This window comes from Elephantulus edwardii, unplaced genomic scaffold, assembly GCF_000299155.1.
Source record: "Elephantulus edwardii isolate Elephantulus edwardi_28Jun2011 unplaced genomic scaffold, EleEdw1.0 scaffold00006, whole genome shotgun sequence".
Lineage (NCBI taxonomy): Eukaryota > Metazoa > Chordata > Mammalia > Macroscelidea > Macroscelididae > Elephantulus > Elephantulus edwardii.
In genome coordinates, this window is record NW_006399756.1 from 23746135 (window position 1) to 23768904 (window position 22770).

Consider the following 22770-nt stretch of genomic DNA (forward strand, 5'->3'; position numbering starts at 1 on the left):
ATGATTAAGAGAGCTTTGGCATAATGGACAATGACAGTTAACCCTCATCAAATGGAAGAAGTGTGTTGGGATTACAGCCACCTGGCTGGCACATTCAAGATGCCTAGTATATGTGCGTGCATGAGTGAGCCGCAAAGAACATGGAAAGAGTGACCAGTCCGTACACATGCTGTCCTTTGCAACATCAAGTGTCTTCTGAAAAGAGAAGGCTCACAGGCTTGGCAGTGTAGCTTACACTTGGATTTCTTGGAGGAAAGATGAGTCCTAACAGCTTCAAGTTAAAAAAAGAGAGAGAGAGAAGGAAAGTACTTCGCTCCCCAGGACACATTTACTGTGGGCCAGAAAGAAATTATCATCTAATTATTGAAGGCTACCAGCTCCCTGGGAAGACCGTGCCGCTTGATTAGGGCAACAGGAAAAGAAGGAACACTTAGACATTTTTTGGCAAATTGGTTCCTTGATTACAGAGGCACCTCTGGCCCCTGCTGAGCATCTTTTCCTGGCTCTGATGTCACCTTTGGCAAGGGAAATATTGTACCCTGTAGCCCTAAAGAGGTCATTGCCACGAAAATGTTCTCTTACTTTTTTTTTTTAAATCCTTTTCAAATTTATCGCTTAAGATTTGTCATTTAAGTCCAAGAGAGTAAGAGAGGGAGAAATCATTTTTCTGTCAACAACAGACATGGAAGTAAGCACAAACTCCGGGCTAAGGGTCCTCTCCACTAAGCTTTCACATGGAACAGGGGAGAGATTGGATCTGTAGAGACCACTCCAGACAGTAAACATCACAAACAAGGATGATATGTAGTGTCCTTCCCAAAAATCACTAGTGCAATCTAGATTCTCAGTGTTTAATGAATTTGAACTCTCAGAATCCAATCTCACTGGTTGGGAGTTTGTGTAGTTGTACAGATAGTCTATATACTCTATCCTCAGTACTTATTAGAGTATGTAGTAAATGTCCATTGAGTGGATATTTATAGCAGCCCTGCAAAAATAAATGGAAAGTAGTGTCCGTAAGAATGTTTCTCTCCAGATACTCTAGGACGATGGAGAAAATGAAACAAAAATATTCACAGGGATTGAGAATACGGGCTCTGACATTAGGTAGACCAATTTTCAGCTCGCTGTCCCAGGTATATTTTAGTAGTATCATCAATGGTTGACCTCACTCAAACCACAATCTTCTTATCTGTGAAATGAAAATACTATCTTATTCTCGAATAGATTGTGGATCCAAGGGAGGATGAAATCGTTCAATTTTTTCTCCATCTATCATGATGTTGCTTATTGGTCCAGTGATGCAGCCTTTTGTCTTCTTGATGTTGAGATGCAATCCCTGTTGAAAACGCTAGTATTTATTCTTCTGTAGCCTATTTATCCCTCATAAGGAGCTCTGGTGGCATAGTGGGTAAGGAATTGTGCTGCCAACCTAAAGGCAGGTGTTTCAAATCCAGCATCTACTCTTGGAGAGAAAAATGAGCGATCACCTACCATGCAGTCTGCAGCCTCAAGAGGGTCAGCTATGGGTTGATGCTGTCGACTTAGAGGCTCAGTAAAGGCAGACCCTCAATGAGAAGAATCAATAATAGGTGTGTAGAATTGTAATGTATCAATGATTTAGATGGCTTAGGACCTAACAACAGTGTTGTGTTCTGTATGTAGGGTCACTATGAGTCAGGACAAATTTGATGGTGATCAACTACAGTAATTTTCAAGACACAATATCATAGATTGGATGACATCCTACAGATTGTATTAGGTTGTTGTTGCTGTAGTGTACCATTGAGACAGAACTGACTCATAGACCCTCCAGCAGGTTTTCAGAGGTAGAAAATTGCACGAGAGGAGATTGCCCTGCTTTCTATCATGAAGCAGCTTGTGGATTTGAACCACATGCCTTTGGGTTTACAGTGCAACTCCTTACCACTAAGCCACTTACAATAGACTGTTGTTGCTATGTAATCTTGAGTTGAAACTAGCTCCTAGTTGACTCTGCAGTGGGTTTTCAGAGGCAGTAATTTGCATGGGAGGAGATTGTCTCTCTTTCTCCCACGGAATTCAAACGCTGGTGGATTTGAACTGGATCGCTTCAGGGGAACAGCCACCAGAGTTGGAGGTGGTAATTTCAGCGAAATCACAGAGACAGTAATCAGCAATTACTTGTGAAAATGAGTGCAAGGAGCATTTCTACGAAGATTGGCTGCCCTAGAGAAGTTTATTGTTTTGCTATTGGCTAGGTAATGGCACCATCTATGTGAAAGCAATAATAGAGAATGGAAAGGAAATGTTGCAGAAAGTTAGGATAAAAAGAAAGTATTGTTTCTGGAAAATTTGTTAAGCCTGGGATGATAAATTTTTAAGAAGTTTTAGAGACCCTTAAGCTCATTTTCAGCGACTTGGAACCAACTCATAGTTGGTCCTCCAGTGGATTTTTTCAGAAGCTGCAAATCACATAGGAGGAGACTGCCCAGCTTTGTCCCCAAGACCAGTTGGTGGATTCAAACCACTTACCCTTGGGTTGGCAGCACAACTTTTTACTCACTAGGCCATCAGAACTCCCTATGAGGGATGAATAGGCACAAAAATGTCAAGAGATTGTCTCTTTTAATTAGTAGAGTTTAAACTGATTGATTTACAGAAACAGATTTCCAGATCTGTCTTCTTACTCCCTCATAGCCTAGATGCTTTAAGCCTTCACTGAAATACATGTGGTAAGTGATTGGTTGGAAGTCAAACCTTCTACATGGGAAGAGAGAATTCTAGAATTCTGCCACTGAATCTCTAGTGCACACGTATTCATGCACATAGGGGTTTGGTCTTGGTTTTGGTGGTGGTTTTTTTGGTTGTTGTTGGTTTTTCTCACACACACACACTGTTTTAGTCACTAACACTGCCCCTTTGATACAAGAAACCCTCCAAAGAGAGAATATAAGTTCCAAGTAATGCATGAGGACACCTTACAAAGTGGTCTTTAGATCTGTCTTTAGATCCCTTCTGGGATTCAATGAGATTTACGCAGAGATGGAATTCTCGGGCTCAGTACAAGTGGAGCAGAGAGTGACGTAAAAGTCCAAGAATAGAAGTGTCCATCTCTGGAGGCCAGGATGAGGACAAGAGCACTGAAAAGGGGATTTTCGTGTTGAAGAAGTGTCTTGATTGCCAGAGGAGAATAAGCTGGCGCTCTCCAGCTCTCTCCCCTGTTATCACACTCTCCCTGGACTGTGCCAGCTTTTTACTCCTCAAGATAGACCCGAAGGCCGAGCTGCCAGAGATGAATTGCAACGTGCAGCTCTCCGCTCAAGTGGCATTTGATAATGCCAGGCAGTTAGGGGGCCAATAAAGCCACCACTTCTGCAAATCAAATGAACCAGCTCTGAAGCATGTGCCGCCCTGGTCCAGCACCCCTGCCAAAAACAGGGAAGAGGGCAGGGAAGGAACTCAGCATTGCAACTTCCCGATCCAGTGGCAGATTGATTCTTTGCACTTATTCCAGCTCTTTGAAAGGGTTAGGGGCTAGGACTGGAGGGGGGGGGTGCGTGTGGGTGTGGGTGTGTGTGATTTCCCTTCCAGGTCTGGCAAACCTTCACTTGCTCAGACTTGTGTGAAAGGGAAGGCTGGTTTGGCTTTGTGCTTGCTCTGATTTATGAAATTCCGTTTTTAAATGACTGGCAGGTTAGTTGCTTTTAGGTGTGTAACAGCTCCTGGAACATGTGTAAAACCAACATGGGGTTCCCTGGTGAGACGCCCTTACGGAGGGAGCACAGTGAATAAGTAAACAGCATTTGTAATCTCAGCCTGGTTGTTGGGAGGCAGCAGGCTCCTGGAGTTTATGCCGTCGCCATTTGTCGAGGATCGACGACGTACAAGCAGCTCTTCTGGCTGCTCTTAATTGCCCAGAATGTGGCTTGTGTTCCCAAGTAGTTCAAAGTATTCCTCCCAGCAACTCGTTTATACCATTTATTTGCTTAACAAACTTTCTCTTCCAATAATGCACAAAGCTGGCCCGACTCTAAATAACTCCAGATGCCAAATCAGCAGGTCCGCACTAATGAGCTCCGACTGTGTCAAAGCCACGGCACAACGTGTGTACACTATGCATGGAAACCCAGCTTGGAAATGGACACGTCCAGAGCTATTCGTTGACAGGAAGTCAGAAGTCAGGCATGTTCGATTGTCAGTCTTTACCCTCTGTGACCCTAACCAGTTTAAATGTTGTGTCCTCCTCAATTTTCTCATATAATGAGGCTATCACTTACTATTGATCACTAGACAAAATGCTTGATATTCCTCTATTGAACAGTTCTCAGATTATGACATAAATGACCTGGAATAAGCCAAAAGACAAAGAGATTCCATTAATGTTTACAATTGTTGTTGTAGTTAGGTGCCATCAAGTTGCCGGTGACTCATAATGACCCTATGTCCTGACCTGGTGTCACTGACTCTGACACATCTATCCCCATTGTCCTAGTTCACGTGTCAATCCAGCTCATCTGGGGTCTTCATCTTCTCCACTGTCCCTCCACCCTTCCGAGAATATAATTTCCTCCTCCAAAGATTGGTCCCTCCTGGCCACATGCCCAGCGCATGTGAGAAAGAGCTTCCAAATCCTAGCCTTCATGGAGAAACTTGGTTTCACCCTCTCCAAGGCTAGCTGGACATTTACTTGGTCTTTGTGTGCCAGAAAGAAACTTCACCTAACTTTTCATGTCCTTATCCTCAAAATGGCTTAATGATACTTATGTCAATGGTTGTCACAAGGATTAAACAGGAGTCATTCTTGAATGCAATATTCGCTGTTTCTAAGTCCCTTTTCAATATACTCTCCCCCCACCTTTCCTTGGTGTAATAATTTTAAACAGGATCAAATCTTCAGTAAGTGTCTGAGAAGCACTAAAGTAAAACACCTAAAAAAAATGTAGCAGCTAATTCCTGATTTGCTCCTTCAAGATTTTGAGAATTTGCTAATTATACCCCCCTTTACTAGCAAAAGCAGAGGGGATCCTCTTTTCAGAACCACACAATTATGAAGTACTATTTCAGTGGCGCTGTGGTGACCTGATGGTAAGGAATTGCACTGACGACCTAAAGGCCCATGGTTCGAATCCCCATTTGCTCCGTGGCAGGAAGTTAGTAATTCCATGCGATTTAACCGCCTCTGAAAAAACCACTAGAAGGTCAGCAGTGAGTCAGTCCCAACTTGATGGGACACAGCGATTTCAAGGAGGAAAATGGGGTTATTGGAATAGATTGGAAATTATTTGACAGAGGGAGGGAACCACTGTTGGCTTCAGCTTCAAAGAAATTCATATTCAGAATGTATTTTGATGACTTAATAGAGCTATCTTTGATAGAAAATCAGGGTTCAATTTTCCTATTTTTTTTAAGTCTTATGTTAAAGAGTCCTAGTGGGGCAGTGGATAAGGGTCAGCTGATGAGCAGGTCAGTGGGTTGAATACACAAGCTTCTCCTGGGAGATGGGTGTGACTGGCTATTTCTGTAACAATTACCACCTCAGAAACCCTTTGGCAATAGTTCTACTCTGTCCTGTAGGATCAATGTGATTTTGAATTAATCTCCACGCCAATGTATTTTTTTTTTTAGACAGTTGTTTAGAATTTACTGTCCCGTGGTATCAAAAGTACTCTAGTTTTCTGGACAACTACAGGCTTCTTCCTTAGAGGAAGGAAACAGGAAGCCTCTGTGAAGCCTGCTTTATAACTTCCTCCCACCCCCCACCTCTCCACCAGATCCCACATGGAAGGCGTGAATCTCTTCCTTCCTATCCCAGAGCTGGGAGAATACCTACACATCACCTTCTCTTTCTCTGTCCTCACTTTCTCTTTCCTCCAAGGCCAGAATGCTCTGCTGAGCCTGACAGCTTGTTTTGTTTTGCTTTGTTTTATTTTAAGGTAAATCAATGTCTCCCTCCTCAAATTGATGTATTTTTCAGCCGTGTCAATTTTTCCCAGGTAGCAGGGATAAAGGGAATGTTCTTGGCTAACAAGAAGATTGACAACCAAGTGAAGACTTTCATCACGTATAACAAAGGCAGGGACTGGCGTTTGCTGCAGGCGCCGGACACAGATCTGAGAGGTGACCCCGTGCACTGCTTGCTGGTAAGTCTTCATATGAGAACAGAACACCCCCATGCGGTGAAAGGCTGGCAAGTGGGTATTAAGTAAACAGATGGAGATTGCTCACAGCTTCTTGAATAAAGGAAAGAACTTAGAAACAGGAGAGCAGAGAGGCTTTGCACTGCTTTTTAGAATGAGGAAGGGAGATGGGAAAACACTCTCAGTTCCAGAAGCCTCAATTCCAACGCAAGGACAAGAGCTGCAAATGCTAGTTTGCAGGAGAATATGATAGTTTCTGTATATGGTATGGTTATGCCTCAAACACACTTACTTCTCCTTAAGTAGCCTGGTGCAGGTCTAATGATACAGCTGCAGAATTCAGGAACTGAATGAAGATTTCTGAAGGTACATTTATTGGTAGAGATGTGTAATTGCGTCTTCAGGAGAGATCATGACTCAAAGAAGGGTCTGGCCTGCTGATCTGAGCCTATCATGGCACTGTTGATAAGAATTCTATTCATGTATGACTCATTCTGTAAAGCAGGGGTCAGCAAACTGTGACCTGTGGAGCTAATTCTGTTCTTTCTAAGTGTCTTTGAAACAGACTTGTTCATCATACACGCTCTGTGACTGTCATCATGCTCCAACAGCAGAGATAGTCGTGATGGGGGTCCTATGTTTCACCAAGCCCAACATACTTGTTATCTGGCCCTTTAAATGAATAGTTTCTGATGGCTGCTATACAGTATGGCTTTCCTTTAGTCATCTTTTTTATTTGTGCCATGAATTAGATGCAGCAGAAATGTATTTGTGTTTGTATGATAAGGTCCAAGAGATTTCAAAGATGGTTGCTGCCTTCAAGGAATTCACTTTCTATTTGAGTGAAGCCAAGTGGCTATCAGAAAAAGTAAGCTTACTGCCTGTTGCTCTTTGAAGCTCTGGTGTCTATTTCACTACTTGACACATAAATAGATCATGAACTCGTGCTGAGGGATGGGACTCGGAGACCGATTGTAAATAATAGGAATACACAAGTGCTGTGAGCCCATTCAGAAGCTATGTTTAAAGTCAAAGACAAATATGTAAACTTAAATGGTAAACATCCTAGCTTTAACAAAAAAAGAATTGGGGGAGGGTGTGTGTGTGTGTGTGTGTGTGTGTGTGTGTGTGTGTGTGTGCGCGCACACAGACATATCTATCTATTTATGTACCTATGGATCTATCTTCTCTATCCATCCACCCATCCATTTCAGTGCTCAGTCTCTTTCTGCAACTCAGGCTGCGATTTTATTCACACATAGCTTGCTGCTTGCTTCCTTCCATCCCACAAGGTCTAGCCCGTCATTTTGCAGGTTCATCTCACACAGCTTGTAGGCACTTCCTCCTCCTTCTCAGGAAGCTGCGGCCACCATTGCTTGACCTCGTTAGATGCAGAAGATAGCGCAGTTGTCATTGTGCATCAGGGACGCAGTCTAAAAATCAGCCTCCCACTCAGCTTCCGTCCTGATTATTGGCAACTTACAGGGAGGGAAAAGCCAGCTGTTACAATGAGCACAAGAAGCTGGTGACAGAGGAAGTAAAAGGAGGAGTTGTTGACTGAATAGCTACTGTATTCAAGGCACAATTCAGTGGCATTTTCAAAAGGAGACCGACCACCTTCCTGGTTAGCTTTCCCTGGGTGGAGCATCCTAATATTTAGCCAGAAAGCACAGGATACTTCAGTGCCTTACTGTGGTGTTTTGTTCCCAGCATGCACTGTGCATAGGAAGTGCCTGGGTAAGAATTAACCATGCACTAAAAGAGGTTTGCGTGGGCTTTCTGCATAATAAAAAGACCTTTAGAAATAGCTCTTATACAAAGTGTTTAGCACATGTTCCCAGGTCCAGTCCCCACCTTGTGTCAGGAAGTATTACCTCTTTCCCTATAATATATAAATGCAGTATCAGATTGCTTCTTTATGGTCATTGTGACAGTTCTGAAGCAAATCAGCAGTGTTTCACTCCCTCTTGATAATCTCTTCTCCCTACAGCAGCCAATGGAGCCTTTTAAAAAAAAAATCAATGTTATTAAAGTAAAATAAACCCAGAAGATGTCCATTTTAAGACTATTTGATGAATTTTAACAAATTGCATACCCAGGAAACCACTGTTGTTGTTGTTGTTGTATGCTATTGAGTTGGAACCAACCAATAGCTGACCCTTCAGTGAGTTTTCAGAGGCAGTAAATTACATGGGGACAGGTTGTCTATCCTTCTCCCACTGAGCAGCTGATGGATTCAAACCATGTGCCTTCAAGATTGAAGTGCAGCTTCTTACCATTCATCCACCAGGGATGGTATTCAAGATGATATCCAAGAGAATACTTCTTTCACCCTATCAAGTATCTTCGTGCCCGTTTGCAGTAAATCCCAGAGAAAACCAATTACCTGTTTTCTTTCACTATGTATTTATTTTCTCTTTTCTACTATTTTGTATAACGAGGCTTGGATACTCAGATCATTTACCTCACTTATGTAAACCTTCTAATGATCTGTAACTCGGGCATTATAATATTCAGTTTGTTTACCTTGGCCTGTGAGTTGCCATGTGATCTGGTCCCATCCTCTAAAGTCTCCAGCATTTGTCCTTCCTCATGCATAAACGACAGAGAGGACCTTCATTGCCCGTTATGACTGCCTCTCACACATTTACGCCCCAGGTCTTTGTATTTACCAGTGTTTCTCTTAAGATGATTTCCTTTCTCTGGCTTCTCAAGGTTCAGATATTTGCTTGATCACCTCATCCTCAGAGAGCTTTCCTTAACCTCTCTTTAAAAAAATGTCCTTGTTCAAATTCTTTTTACTTCACTACCCTCCTTATCATCTCTGTTTATTGACTCTCTTCTACGAAGAATTCTGCTGGAATGTAAACTCCCTTAGTGCATGCAGGAGCTGCAGTGGTCTTTTCTACGTTGTGGTTTAGTGACCAGGAGTTGTACTGCCCACCCAGAGGTACACAGTTCAAATAGACCAGCTGTTCCCTGAGAGAAAGAGGGGCAGTTTCCTGCCATGTAGTTTACTGCTTCTGAAAACCATCTATGGTCAACCAATGGAAAACCAGTTATGATCAACTAGGAATCAGTTCAACTGGATGCTACACAACAACAATAACATGTCGCCAGAACTTTAAAAAAAAAAATCTAATGCATTGCTTTCATGTCAAAACCAACGCGTTACTGGCCCTCCACTGAGTTTTTGCGGCTGTAAATCACGTGGGAAGAGTTTGTTCATCTTCTCCTGTGACGGTATGGCCAGCTCCAGTAGTTACACCTAGTAGGTGGTGGGTACAGTACCCCTGTTACAGGTGCCGTGTTTGTTCAGCATAGGACTCTATTGATGGGTGATGCTTGAGTTTTACGTTTAGACCCTAGCAGAAGCATGCACTTTCCCTGATAAGCATAGAGGACTTTATCATCACATCACCTTTCTGAAGTGCCTGGGCTCGGGTTGGCCTGAAAGTTAACAGAATTCGTCGGCTCATTAAGATTGAAGAGAGATGAACTAACAAGCTATAACTGTATCAGACCCGTGAGTTTCCCAGCCTTCCTTCATCATTAACCCTCTTGCTTAATGTCATCCCAATCTGAGCTTCAGAAAACAGACTGTGGGGTGAGGAGGGGGAAAGGACAAAGAGGAGGGTAGAGGAGAGACCAAAATCACCTTTTAAAAAGCTGTCAAAGGCACAAAATAGGAAGGAAAGTCTTTGAGCCGTAGGAGCCCCAGCGTGTTAAAGACCTTCTCTAGGCTGGGGAGCTGGTGGCAGAGAGGAGATAAAAAGTGATTTTAGATTGTGAGTGCTCGGAAAGTGACAGTGTCCCCGAAAGCACAGACTAGCGATTGCAAAAGAGATACTTTTTATTTTTTTGGCAGGGCTGTTACAAGCAGGGAATCCATCCAGAGTTACAGCTCCAAATGGAATGTTCCTGGTAAAATGTATTTCATAGAAATAAGACATCCAGGGTAATTTGGGGCTATATTTTTAGAACTTTGAGACAAATTGCCTGCAGGGCTCCACAGGGATTTCTTTTGCTCTAAAGACTACATTGTACAATTAGATGGGGGGTACAGGTCAGGGTCTGCCTGAGCTTCAGGACTGGGCTCCCAAGAGGTTAAGATGTGAGCGGAGCTGAGTCTGTGACAAATCTCTCCGCCCTCAGGGAATGCATACTGTTTCTCGGAGAGAGACTCTAACTTCCTTACGGATTCACTTGGCAGTTTTCTTCCAAAGCAAAGCGTCTGGTCATCCCAGGAGATTCTTGGTTCTGCTTTCCTGCTCCCTTACTTGCACTGACAGTTGTACATAGCGCATGTGTGCCGGGTCTGAGGGAGGGAGAATGCCCCTTCTCCAGTCCTCCCTCTCCATTGCCCTTGACTCTTGCGCTAAGTATCTAATCGCTCTAATAGAACCTGAATTTGCGAGCAGCAGGAATGAGGGGCCTCTGGAGATGCTATTTGAGAATTTACTGGCTCTTCTGTTATCACTTCTGCAAGCTCTGAGCTGGTTTTTCAGTACAATACTTGGATCAAGAGCCCTGAGCTTAAAAGTACCGTGCAAATGAGACATGGAAACTTAATTCAAAGACTGAGAGGAAAAAGGCACTGGTAGGGAAACTAGTTGACCAGCATACAACCTAACATTTTAAAACATACATTGAGCTTCCAAATGGATAGGAACGTGTCTTCTGCTATTCTCATTTGCTATCCGTAGTTACGAGCAACAAGTGCTTAGGTACTGGTTCAAATACATCCAGGATGCCTTAAACAGTGTGACCCAAGGATTCTGTTAGATGAAGTCAGAGATGAAAGAAGAAGGCAAGAAAGAGGTGCCTAGAATCTCGAAATCTGTTGATAACTCTCAGGGTTTGTGAATGCACAGAAATTGACCACCACCTTTTGTTTATACGTGCCTTTAGCTTGCTTTTCTCTGGGACACCTGGAAATTAAAATCAACGTTTTGCGTATACATGCCTTTATCTTGTTTTTTCTTGGGGAGTGATACTCTGTAACTTGTGCCAGAATCTCAAACATCGTTCCTGACTCGAAATATTAATGGCCGAGGGTCTAGTTGCTCCAGCATTTAAGGCCATGGTCTTTTTCACTACCTGCTATGCTTCCGAAAGCTGAACAGTGAATAAGGATGACAGAAGAAGAAATGATGCCTTTGAGTTTTAGTATTGGAAAAGAGTACTGAATATCCCACGGGCTGCCAAAAGAATGAATAGGTTATGTTTTGGGGGGGAAAATGCAGCCAACCTGCTCCTTGGAGGCAAAGATACATAAGCTTTTTCTCTCATACTTTGGACTTGTGGCTAGGAGAAGCTTATCTCTTGTAAAAAGGTATCATGCTTAGAAGGGTGGATGGTCAGAGGAAGACCCCCATTGAGATGGGCTGACACGGTGACAGCAAGCAGTAGGTCTTAAGAGTGTCAGAGATGGTGAAGATAAGTTGTACTCAGCACAACAGAACCTAACAATGACAGCATGATCATGCATAACCAGGAAGAAAGGGAGGCAGTTTGAATACATAAGCACTGGCCTCTCAGTTCTCTGAGTCAGCTGCTCAGTTATTCCAGCTTTCAATTGAGGCCTGCAGCCTAGACATTGACAGTTTAGTTAGAGACCACTATTATTAGAAAGCAAGTATCATAATAAAAAAAGTCATGATTTTTTTTTGTTTGTTTCCCAGTGCATATTATAAAAGTGAGCTTTTCACTGTCCTGGAGTCTGTTAAGTATGATTTAGCATGATGAAAAAGGTTGAAATAAGGTGAGCATTCTTGAACTGTGACCCAGAGATATGAAGTGAATAAGGGCTGATGGGAAAAATGGCATGGATACCCTAGTGCAGCACAAACCTTTGTTTTGTTAAAAAACATAGTGTCTGCAACACATAATCAAGCAAAGATAAAGAACACAAGGTATGCTTGTATTTAGTCCTGCATCTTCCTGATGGGGAAACAGCAAAGGGGAATTTAGTGGTGCTTTTGGTACAGGTTATTCCCTGCCTCTGTCAAATCACCATAGCTCTGAAAAGGCCAAACATTAGCTGTAACTACTCGCTTGCACGTGCCGTTAGAACACATTTACTAATGGGAGGAGAAAAGACAAGAAGCCTAGAAACCTTTCCTTCTTGGCAAAAAGGCATTTTGGCTAAAGAATTTGAGAGCTAACAACCAACTATAGAAAGTGCGCAGTTGGAAGAAACTCACTAGGCAGTCCGCAGGAGAAAGATGAAGTTGCGTCTGGAAAGACTGACAGCTTTTGAAACCCTGTAGGCCACTTTGGCTCTGGCCGACAGGATCGCTGTGGGTCATTCGCCTTGCTGGGTGCTTTGGGGGCGTAGAGGGGCATGTCCCTGGTCAAAATGTGCAAACAAATTAGGGACTACACTCTTGCATGCTCCAGGAGCTTCCAGGAGCTTCCAGAAAGCCATTCTAAAACTTCTGTATGAATGCTTGGGGATTGACTTTGTCAAATTTCCAAAACTGCTCAGGTGAGAAAAATGAATCAAGCTTCGAGTTTTAAAAGTAAACATGAATTACTTTACAGCATTGATTTCCCAGCATTTGTGTAGACTGTATAACTTCCTTGAAGACATGAAGAGAGAAAAAGAGGATTACAGAATATTCCCCTTGTACCAGCTGGGGGCAATCCAGTACCACAAATGAGAGAGTGGAGAGAAAGGGCTCCAGTGAGATCCTTTCTAATGTGGGTTCCGGTGTGGGAGCGGGGCTTGGTGCTTCTCAGGTTCATTTCTTTTGACCCACAGAAAGCCATGAGAACAGCAGCACAGGACTGTGGGAGCCAATCATTAGGAACCTCTTTCCTTTTAATGGCAGGTCCCCCAGGCCAAAGAATCTTTAGGTGAGGTGGCCACTGAGCCTCACAGCCTTCCAGAATAGTCTTCACGGCCAGCAGCTGCTTCACGATCACTGAGCTCAGCTGGATGGAGCCAATGACCCTCAGTTAAACCCACATGAGCAGTAATGCATGTGCCAGAACTCTCATGGGGACAATCAAACCATGACTCTGAGTCTGTAATGTATCATTGAGCCTGTGTGTTGTAGATGAGCAGAGTAGTAAAGCAACACTTTCAAGTCCTAAATGACAACCATATTGAAAGTCTTACTTGGGATAGTAGTCATTTCCTGCCTTTTTAAGATTCTATGCCAGGTTTCTCAGAAGATGCAAAAGCAGTACTTGATGTTTTCTTTGTAGAACATCTCTCCTCGTAGAGATAATACCACACATACCTGAAGTTAATGATGCAAGATTACACATGAGAAAATGATTTGTGATGGATTCGAGAAAAGGTGCTATGATAGCCTGGATCTGTTTAGAAAATTGTCATAAGCAATGTTTTGGCACTTGGGCATACTTACGTCCTAGTGTCATGAGACCCATGCAGTATAAACAACACACGTTCTCCTCCTTCTCTTGGACAAGAAGAAGTCAAATATTTGAGGCTGATTTGGTTTTGTTTGGGTTTTTTTCCTCATTTTAAGAGCTGCCTGCCTCACTCTTACAGAATGTTATAGAGTTAAGAAATTCCATTTTTGAAAGCTTTTTTGAAATTTCAATGCAAGATGAAAAATTTATCACTATTATTATTTCAAGAGAGTCCTACTTTCGAGGTTGGCAGTGAGGAAAAGACCCTATTGTGATCCGCTGTTTTATTTCATCAGTATTTTGGCTCCTTTTATGCCTGAGTTTCATTTTTAGTTTGTCATTTACTCTATTCCATATAAATTTAATCATTGTATCTCTGAAGCTGTCTGACTATCTACTGGCTGAGACTTACAGAGCAGAATAAAAGTAATAACAGAGATACATTGGTGATTCCAAAAACCCAAGTTGATAAGATTAGAAAGTAATCTTCCTGAGAGATGAAGGGGGGGGGAGAATGCAAGTTCAACTGCAAACTTGTATTTTCTGACAACTCAGAACAAGAACTATTTTAAAGGAAATTCATGTAAGATTTATTATCCCTTCTTCAAGAAAGGGCTGTTGATATCTTAATCAGAAAATGTGATCAAGGTTTTTATGCACAGGTAAACAAGTCTCTTCAATTTTCACCTCAGTTATTATAGCTGCAGCATTTTTTTGCTGCACAGGTGACTTGTATGCTGAATAACCATGACACTGACAATATCCTGAAATAGACACTGCTGGGATGGTTGAATGGGTATCAGGGTAGTTTCATGTATTGTACATCTTCTGTAGAATGACGCTACTAAGGTCTCTTAATGTAAAGTGACTCAGATGTCAGAAGACTACTGCTCGGTCCTCCCAACCTGGTCCAGCATTCTTCCTGGCCCCTTCGGGAAGTCTTATCTGCATGTACTGTACTACTTAATCATTTTTGCTTTCTTTTCTCTCCTCTACTATTAATATCCCTCAAGTCTGAAATGACATTTATCCTTCTGAACATCTCACTTGTTTTTCATATCCTAATAATCCTTGACTCAAACACTAGGTTCTTCTTGAAGTAGTCCCTGATCTAAAGGTGGACATAGTCTCTTCCCCCTCTCAAATTCTCTCAAATTCCATAATGTATTGCCTGTACCTGTTAAAATATTCTCATTTTTAAAAAAATATTCTCATTTTATGGTGATCAGTAAATACACCTTTTGTTCTCTACGCTGATTATAAATTCTCCCATCACAAAGACTGAATTTTAGTCATGAAGCTTTCCATAAGCAACACAGAACTCATCTCCATAAAAGTTTTACAGGACAGGTACTCAGATACTTATAGAGGGATCAAATGGCAATTAAGGTAGTCAACTGGAGCAAAATTAAGGCACTGTCTCTTTTATCAATTTGGAAATTATCTAAAAGGAAACTAGACACTTGCAAAATGGATGGATGGATGGAGAGAGGGAGGGGGATAATGGATACTCTGAACCTGAACTTTAAATGTCAATTAAGATTTTACCTTTTTGTAATATTCGTTTACTTGGTCCTCTCCTCAGCCTTACTGTTCACTCCACCTTCACCTGAAAGTCTCTGAGAATCCCTACACATCAGGAATCATCGCCAGTCGAGACACAGCGCCCAGCATCATAGTGGCCTCAGGTACAAAGGTGTTTGGGGTCCTTTCTGTTGTAAATGTTGCTTATTTTAAAACTCTGGGTATTTATAATTGGAACTTAATGAGGAAGCTAAAAATATTTTTTTGAAAGACATGTAAACCATTGATCCAGAAACAACTATCCTGAAAAACCCTGCTCAGATAGTTTTCTAGGCAGCATCCGACTCCAGCAGCCCAGATTTCCATATAGACCAGCTTTTGCAGAAAAGCCCCTTTACTAATGGTCCTCCTTTGCTCTTTCCTAGGTAACATAGGCTCTGAATTGTCAGACAATGATATAAGCATGTTTGTCTCTTCTGATGCAGGGAACACTTGGAGACAGGTAAGAATGGATCCAGTGAAGCTGCCGCAATCTAAGTGGCAGAATGATTGCCCAATTTGATTCAATACTGGGGAATTGTTTAGCACTTCACACATAAATCCTGCAGATCGCATGACTGCTTAGCTGCCTGCACTCCCTTCCCCTTCCCCATGTGTGAAAACCTTAAAAATTTGAGTTGAACAATAGTTCTGCAACTTGATTTTATTTTTTTTAAAACTGAATAGAATCTTTAGTTTCTTTTTTTTTTAATTTTTCTACTAGTTTGTTTACAACATTTAAATACAAATTTGGGCAAATTCTTTCAATTTCCCTTACCCCCCCCCCCACCAAATTGTACAACCCAATGATTAATCCCCCTTTCCCCCTGCACATCCACATCCCTCTGCTTCCAGCCTCTCCCACCCCTCCTGGATTCTTATACTCAGTCTACAATAATGGTTTTATACAATATTTATCCGTATCTCTTGTTCAGAGACTACATTGAAGAAAGTTTATAAATGACAAAGAAACCAAATTATATCTGACAGAATTTTCCCCATAAGAGAAAGGTATAATAAACCCAGTGGGTTTTTCATGTGGAAAACATGGAACCTGAAAGGAAGATGGTACTCCTAACCGAGTTCTCTCCATAAATTCCTTTTACATTGAAGTTAAAACAGAGAGGAACACTGGGAGCTTGAAAATAGCCATTACCCTCATGGTCTTAGATTTTTAAATCTCATGTGTAAAACACAGAGTATTAACTACCAGGATACATATGTTGAGGAAAATAGAAATGAAAGCACGCTAAACCAATATACTTAGCTGAAATGCTGCTTGTCTGTCTTCTGAATGAAAATTAGCTACCCATGGCATATGAAACAGCCATTTAATGAGGTTTAGCAATCATAACAAGATATGTGTGTAATGCCGAGTTGTTACACTTCAATAAATGTGTTTTAATAACCCACTGACGTTTAATTATCATACAATAGCAAGCCCTAGAAATTGAAATCCAAGGCACAGGTAATCACACTTAGCAATTAGAACACTCTGTTTTGAAATTGAGACAGAGATGTCTCATTATATGGTCCACTTGCTGTTTTCTGGTTTCAGGGTCTTCATAGAGCCCCGCTGGGATTCTGTTCTGAGGGTGACAGGATAGGAAAGAATTTTGCTTAAAAAGCCTCAGAGCAGTTTATCTTTTAGTTTGTAGGAGCATGGGTTGTTCAAAGCAAGATTCCTTGAAGAATACCTAGAGAACTATATCACCCTTTTATTCTTTTTAACACCCCCTTCCCAAATAAATATCTAAGTTTCTGTTTCTATAATCCTTATGTTTTTAGCATGACTTTAGAGAGTTCTGGTGGCCTACTGGTAATGAATTGAGCTACTAGCCCAAAGGCATGCGGTTCAAATCCACCGGGTGTTCTGTGTGAAACAGATGTCTCTTCCCATGTGATTAACAGCCTAGGAAAACCCTATGGTTTAGTTCTGATTTGACAATACTTAACAACAAAAACAATAACATAATGGACTTTAGATAAGGCTGTACAACCAGAGTGGGAATGGAAAATATAGTGTACATGTTGGTGAAGATATTTAGAGATGATTGCTGACTGGTCTCCATTTGACCTGCAGAAATGTTAGTTTCTCCACATTTGGAAAAAGACCTAACGATACACGTGCCAAAAGACGAGGATTCCTGACTAAAGCATCTCTAATTTGAACAGTGACGTGTTAATTTGATGACACTTGGTTTTTCTCTCAATTGCTAAATATTTTTTAAATTAAAATTTTTCTTTTGTATTGGTTTACTTACAAAGCTTGTTCACATTGTTTTTCACACCATATCTTTCCCATTTCCTTTACCTGTCCCTCCTTCCATCCATCAAACTGTGCGGCTCTATGGTTAACCACCATCCCCCACCTGTCTTCACCCCTCTGCTCCCCCCACCTTGGATCCTCATACATGTTCTACAGTAATGGTCTTATACAATATTTGTCCTTATGGGACTGAGTTAGTTCACTTAGCATAATGCTCTGTAGTCCTCCCAGATACGTCAATTTTTAAATTACTTAGATCTTCAAAGGATCCTATAATGGTGCAAGTCTCAGTTTCTTCAATTCCTGCATGCATTGTCTTAGGAAAGTCACGACATCTTTTTAATCTTCATTTTCCCATCTATGAAAATGAAAGGATTGGAGTAAATTATCTAGAAGATTCTTTCCTTCTAAATATGTCTAATACATGACCCTGCTGCGATATGAAATACGAGTGGTATAACTTCTAGTTTCCCAGTAACGTGCAAAGCACCACACCATGACAAAGTGACAGATGAGTGATAGAAAATACCTGATAATTACCTAATGCTCTGATATCCTCAGAAATGGTGTGAACAAAACTTAAAAGGAGGGATTATACACATGAACACATACCTGCTAATTTATTTTCTATTTTCTTTACATCACACATAGGTCATGTTACATAGCACCAATAACACATACATTCTACCTTTGAGACGCATTGCTGTGCAGCTGTGTTTTTCTCAAAGATTAGAGAAACCTAGGGCTACTGTGAAGAGCCCTGAGGCACGGTGTCTAAACACCCAACTGCTACCCCAAAGGCTGATGGTTCAAATCCACCAGCTGCTTGTGATGATGGGGCAGTCTGTTTCCATAGAGATTCCTGGCCTTGAAAACCCTGTGGGACTCTGTCCTGTGAGGCCCCTGTGAATCAGAATTGACTCCACATCAGTCGGTTACTATTCCTCCCATGGGAAGTGTGTTCTCCTTGGGTGAAGACGAGACTGTGTACGGATATTGCTGTCCTTGTGCATGTGTACGCGTTCTTTCCTCTTGCAGATATTTGAAGAAGAGCACAGTGTTTTATACCTGGATCAGGGTGGTGTCCTGGTTGCTATGAAGCACACATCGCTCCCGATACGACATCTCTGGTACGATACGACACCCACTTGCTCTCAAACATTCACTTGATGTCCCACAAACTCAAGCCAATCTTGGAGTCAGGCTGTCTGCAGAAAAGTTGTGACTGTGTGTAGTAAGATGTCAAGGTCTGTTGCACATAATTCATCTCTTTATGCTGTTGAAACAGGGTTGTTGCATACAGTTTTATAAAAGGAAGAGGTAGAGTGAGACAGAGGGGTGCAAAGAAAGAGAGGAAGGTACAAAGAAAATGGGAAAAAAATTGGGCTCTGAGGGGAGGAATTGCATTATGACTCTCAAAATTTGACAGTCCTCTCCTGACAGCCTAAATTGTTCCAGCATGATCATGGATGAAAAATGTCGACTTTCAAGAAGTCTCTGAGCACCTTGACTTCTTACAGTCACCTCTCCAGACAACGCCTCCCTGCATTTCATGTTTGCATTCATTATGCGCATTCCACTCAGGGTAGCAGGCCCTGACACTCCTGTCCCTAAGTCACCTCATTGCCCAGATCCTGCTGCTTTTGGGATGGCATGCTGCACCTCTGCCTTTAAGGCTTCCAGAGGGGAGACTTGCAAAGCCTAACTTCCACAGGAATCTCCCACAGGCTCCTTCATCCATTTTTTTTTACAGAGGTTTTGGATTTCCATTCATTCATTGCCGCAATTTTCTCCCTGCCCACCCCTCCCCACCAGCTCTCTTCCCCCTCCGAAGAGAGAAAAAAAAAAAAGAAAAAAAATTCCTTCATTAGTATACAATTTCCACGGCCCTTCCCCCCACCCCCCACCCCGAGTACACTTCTCTGTGCAACCTTAATTCTGGATTCCTGTGCTAACCATAATACTCAATCATATATCACTTCTAATCTGTTCTTTTCCTCATCAGTTTCAATACAATATACATAATTTATCCAGTTTTTTCTGTCATACCCCCACCCTGATGTCAGACCCATTCTACAACAGTGGCACCATGCAGTATTTGTCCCTTTGTGACTGAGATATTTCACTCATCCATTTTTGAGAATCACTCTCTCCCTGTGCTAGTGTGTTAAGAGTCAAAAGCCTGGTGTTTCTCCCCCTGCTATTTAAGGTAGTCCTGACTTCAGAGCTGGGAGTAGGGCATCGTGACCTCAACTAAGGTGCTGGAATACAAAAGTAAGAGCAACAAAAACGTAAGCGTTGGGGGGAGACATCTAGAGAGATCGGCAGAACAGAGGGGCATACCTGTGTAACTGTCAGCGTTAGAGATGTCCCTGTTCTTGCTCTCGAATCTGTCCTGTACCTATTCACTCAGGGAAGACAAGAAGGATTTGGAGCAATGGCAGAGCCTGCTGCTTAGAGATGAACTGACTGCAGTCTATCCTAGTAGCAAAGCCATTTGCTCTCAGGGAGCATCTGTAAGGCTTGCTGCTAGATTGAGATTTGGGGCAGAGGGTCATGTTAGAATCTATGAGGAAATGTCCAAAGTACAAAGAGATTCACGAAGCACAGTAGTCTGAGCTCGTGGATCACTTCCCTTATAGCTGTTCTGACAAATCTGGGTCCCCAAGTACTCGGCTCACTATATTTCTACCTTCTGCTAAAATGCAAGACAATCTTATGAACGACTTCCTTTGACAATGACACAGGTACTTTTAAAACTTATTCTTTCCTAGTTGATACTGGAACCAGAGAAAGATGGACATTCTCCTCCCATGTGATTTACTGCTTCTGAAAATCCTTTGTTGGGTCACCTATGAGTTGGTTCTGACTTGCCAGTACACAACAGCAGTAGTCAATAATATCTGTCCCATGAAATATCCTTTGGTTCTTTTTCTTTTGAGAGTTGATGACTGTTTTTTCCCCACCCCTGTCATTAGGCTGAGCTTCGATGAAGGGAGATCTTGGAGCAAGTACAGTTTCACATCCATTCCCCTATTTGTGGATGGAGTTCTGGGTGAGCCTGGGGAAGAGACTCTAATCATGACGTAAGTGGAAAACTACAGTGCATTTATAACACGAGAGTAGGTCTGGAAAGCTGTTTATCATTAAGCCCATTTCATTTGCTGCTGTTAGATTTTGAGTTGCTAGCAAAGTTAATAGACCTGACAACAAGACTTCCCCCACAAAGAAGGAAAATGTGGAGAATCGTCGTTTACTTGTCCTTTTGCTAATTATCAAAGGAAGAATTGTCATTAAATTGTCTCCACCTTACCTAATGTGAGTTACAGTGGAACTGTGCTCCCAAAGTTTTTTTTTTTTTTTAATGCCTGAGGTTTTAGAAGTAGATTACTAAACATGTCTTTTTCTTTTACTTTTCAAAGAGAGGAGTTGAACTGGGCGGGAGGGCTGGACAGGGAAAAAAGTGCAACAATGAATGAATGGAAATCCAAAATCTCTGTAAATGTTCATTAAAATTAATAAAATTAAATTAAAAAACGAAAGAAAGAAAATAAATAAAGTATCTTTAGGTAGATTCAAACTGCCAAACTTTTGGTTAGTAGCCAAATGTGTTAACTTTTTGTACCATTGTGGCTCTTTGTTAATTATTAGGAAACCCAATAGAAGTTTGTCCGTCAAAGAATAAAGCCTTTTTATTTCTGTCACAATGGTCTTGGGAAAATTAGAAGCAATTGTTTAAAAAACAAAATAATGCTCTAAATTGTAAGCCTTCAGTGAATGATTTGGATAAATATAAAATCACAGGCGTATGAGGAGAGTTTTCCTCTCAGGCAGAACGCAGAGCTTGATCCAGAACACACAAAGGATTTCCTTTTTCTCCGGCTCGCTCCCTAACTCAATTGTGAAGCTTATTAGGACAACTACCAGAACAGTCTGTTCTTGGGAAATTGAATTTGTGTTCCATTCTTGTCTGCAAAGTGATGATCATTAATTTGTGAAAGATTTGATTAATGGCTCTGTTGCCTGCCTGTGGCTTCAGAATATGGCCCTTGTATTTGAAATAAGAAATTCAGGTCTTTTTAAAAAAAATTCTGTTCCTTGAAAAACACTGGCTATGGCAAATAGGTCTGAAGGCACTTGACCCTACCATCAGTGGAAAATTTACAATCCAAGTGGCTAGTTGGCACGTTTTTCTATTGCATTTCCTTTGATCCCTGTCCTTCTTTTTTGGTGGTGGAAAGCAACAACAGCAGGAAATTAGCATGCTTGATAGCTGCTTTTGCTCATGGCAGACATAGTGGCAAGGCCATTGTTCCAGAATTTGCTTTTATTTGATTTTTCTATCTGAAAAACACTTCTAAAAAGAGCTAACCTGAAGGACTGCTCTGTGGCTTTTATCCACACCTACAATTGGTTATTTCCAACACCTTAATCTCCTTTGTGTGAGGAGAGTAGCATGCAAAATAAGAAATGCCTATAACTACTTACTGTGGCTGCCTGTGTGCCCGGGGAACTGGTGGGGGTGGGGGTGGCGGAAGATCATGGAGATCATAGGAACCACATCCATTAACAATAGACTTTAGTTGTATAACCCTGAGTCACACAGAATGAATTTATAATTTGTTCTCTTGTACAATATATAGAAATGGTCTCTTGAATGTGTGTGGTATCTAACTCCATGGGTTATTAGTCAATTCACTTCAGCTTTTGCATGTTAGCAAAACCCTCTTTAAGCCTCGAGTTAGCCATCTACAAAGTGGTGTCAATACCACTGCCCATCACCTGTGAGGATTCGGAGGGTTCAATGATGTGATCTATTGATTCTGCACTTGTACCAAACTCATAGAAAGCACTCAGGAAAGGCGAGCTGCTGGTACTGGCATTGCTGCTGTTCTGACTGTGATCCTTTTTTATTCTTGTGGCTTCTGCAGGGTGTTTGGACACTTCAGTCACCGCTCAGAATGGCAGCTGGTCAAAGTGGATTATAAGTCCATTTTCGATCGGCGCTGTGCCGAGGAGGACTACAGACCCTGGCAGCTGCACAGCCAGGTAGGCAAAGAGCTGGGCTTGACCTTTGGGCAGAAGGGAAGGGGATTCAGAGGAAGAAAGCCGTAGACACAGGAGTTGGGATTCTCTGGGCCCGAATGCTCACCTAGTGCTTCCTGGCGCGTTTGTGTTCTACAGAGTGAACAAGCTCCATGTTTACAGCTTGTTCTGAAGCCATTTCTGGTTTTATTATGCTCAGATATAATGACATAGAATTCAAATGTGCTTGGCTTTAGACTTCCAGGAAAAAACTGAAATACCAACTCAGTGTGGAGACCTGCACATAAATTCATCCAGGCATGTCATGTAGTTGGAGGGCAGGGTTGGGAATGAGGAAAGGATCTTCAGTGTTACCCAGCCTTGCAAACAGAGACATAAAATAACAAA

The 22770-nt window shown here is 41.9% G+C and overlaps 1 protein-coding gene across 4 annotated transcripts in view; it reads left to right on the forward strand.

Moving 5' to 3' along the window:
• The window catches only part of SORCS1 (sortilin-related VPS10 domain containing receptor 1), a 675554-nt gene that overhangs the window by 540723 nt on the left and 112061 nt on the right, over positions 1-22770 (forward strand). For all 4 annotated transcript variants that reach the window (XM_006879951.1, XM_006879950.1, XM_006879949.1 and 1 more), the window contains exons 10-15: positions 5976-6122; positions 15091-15193; positions 15455-15531; positions 18376-18467; positions 20316-20423; positions 22269-22386. In XM_006879951.1, coding sequence (XP_006880013.1) covers positions 5976-6122; positions 15091-15193; positions 15455-15531; positions 18376-18467; positions 20316-20423; positions 22269-22386 — 645 coding nt within the window. The remainder of the gene's footprint in view (positions 1-5975; positions 6123-15090; positions 15194-15454; positions 15532-18375; positions 18468-20315; positions 20424-22268; positions 22387-22770) is intronic.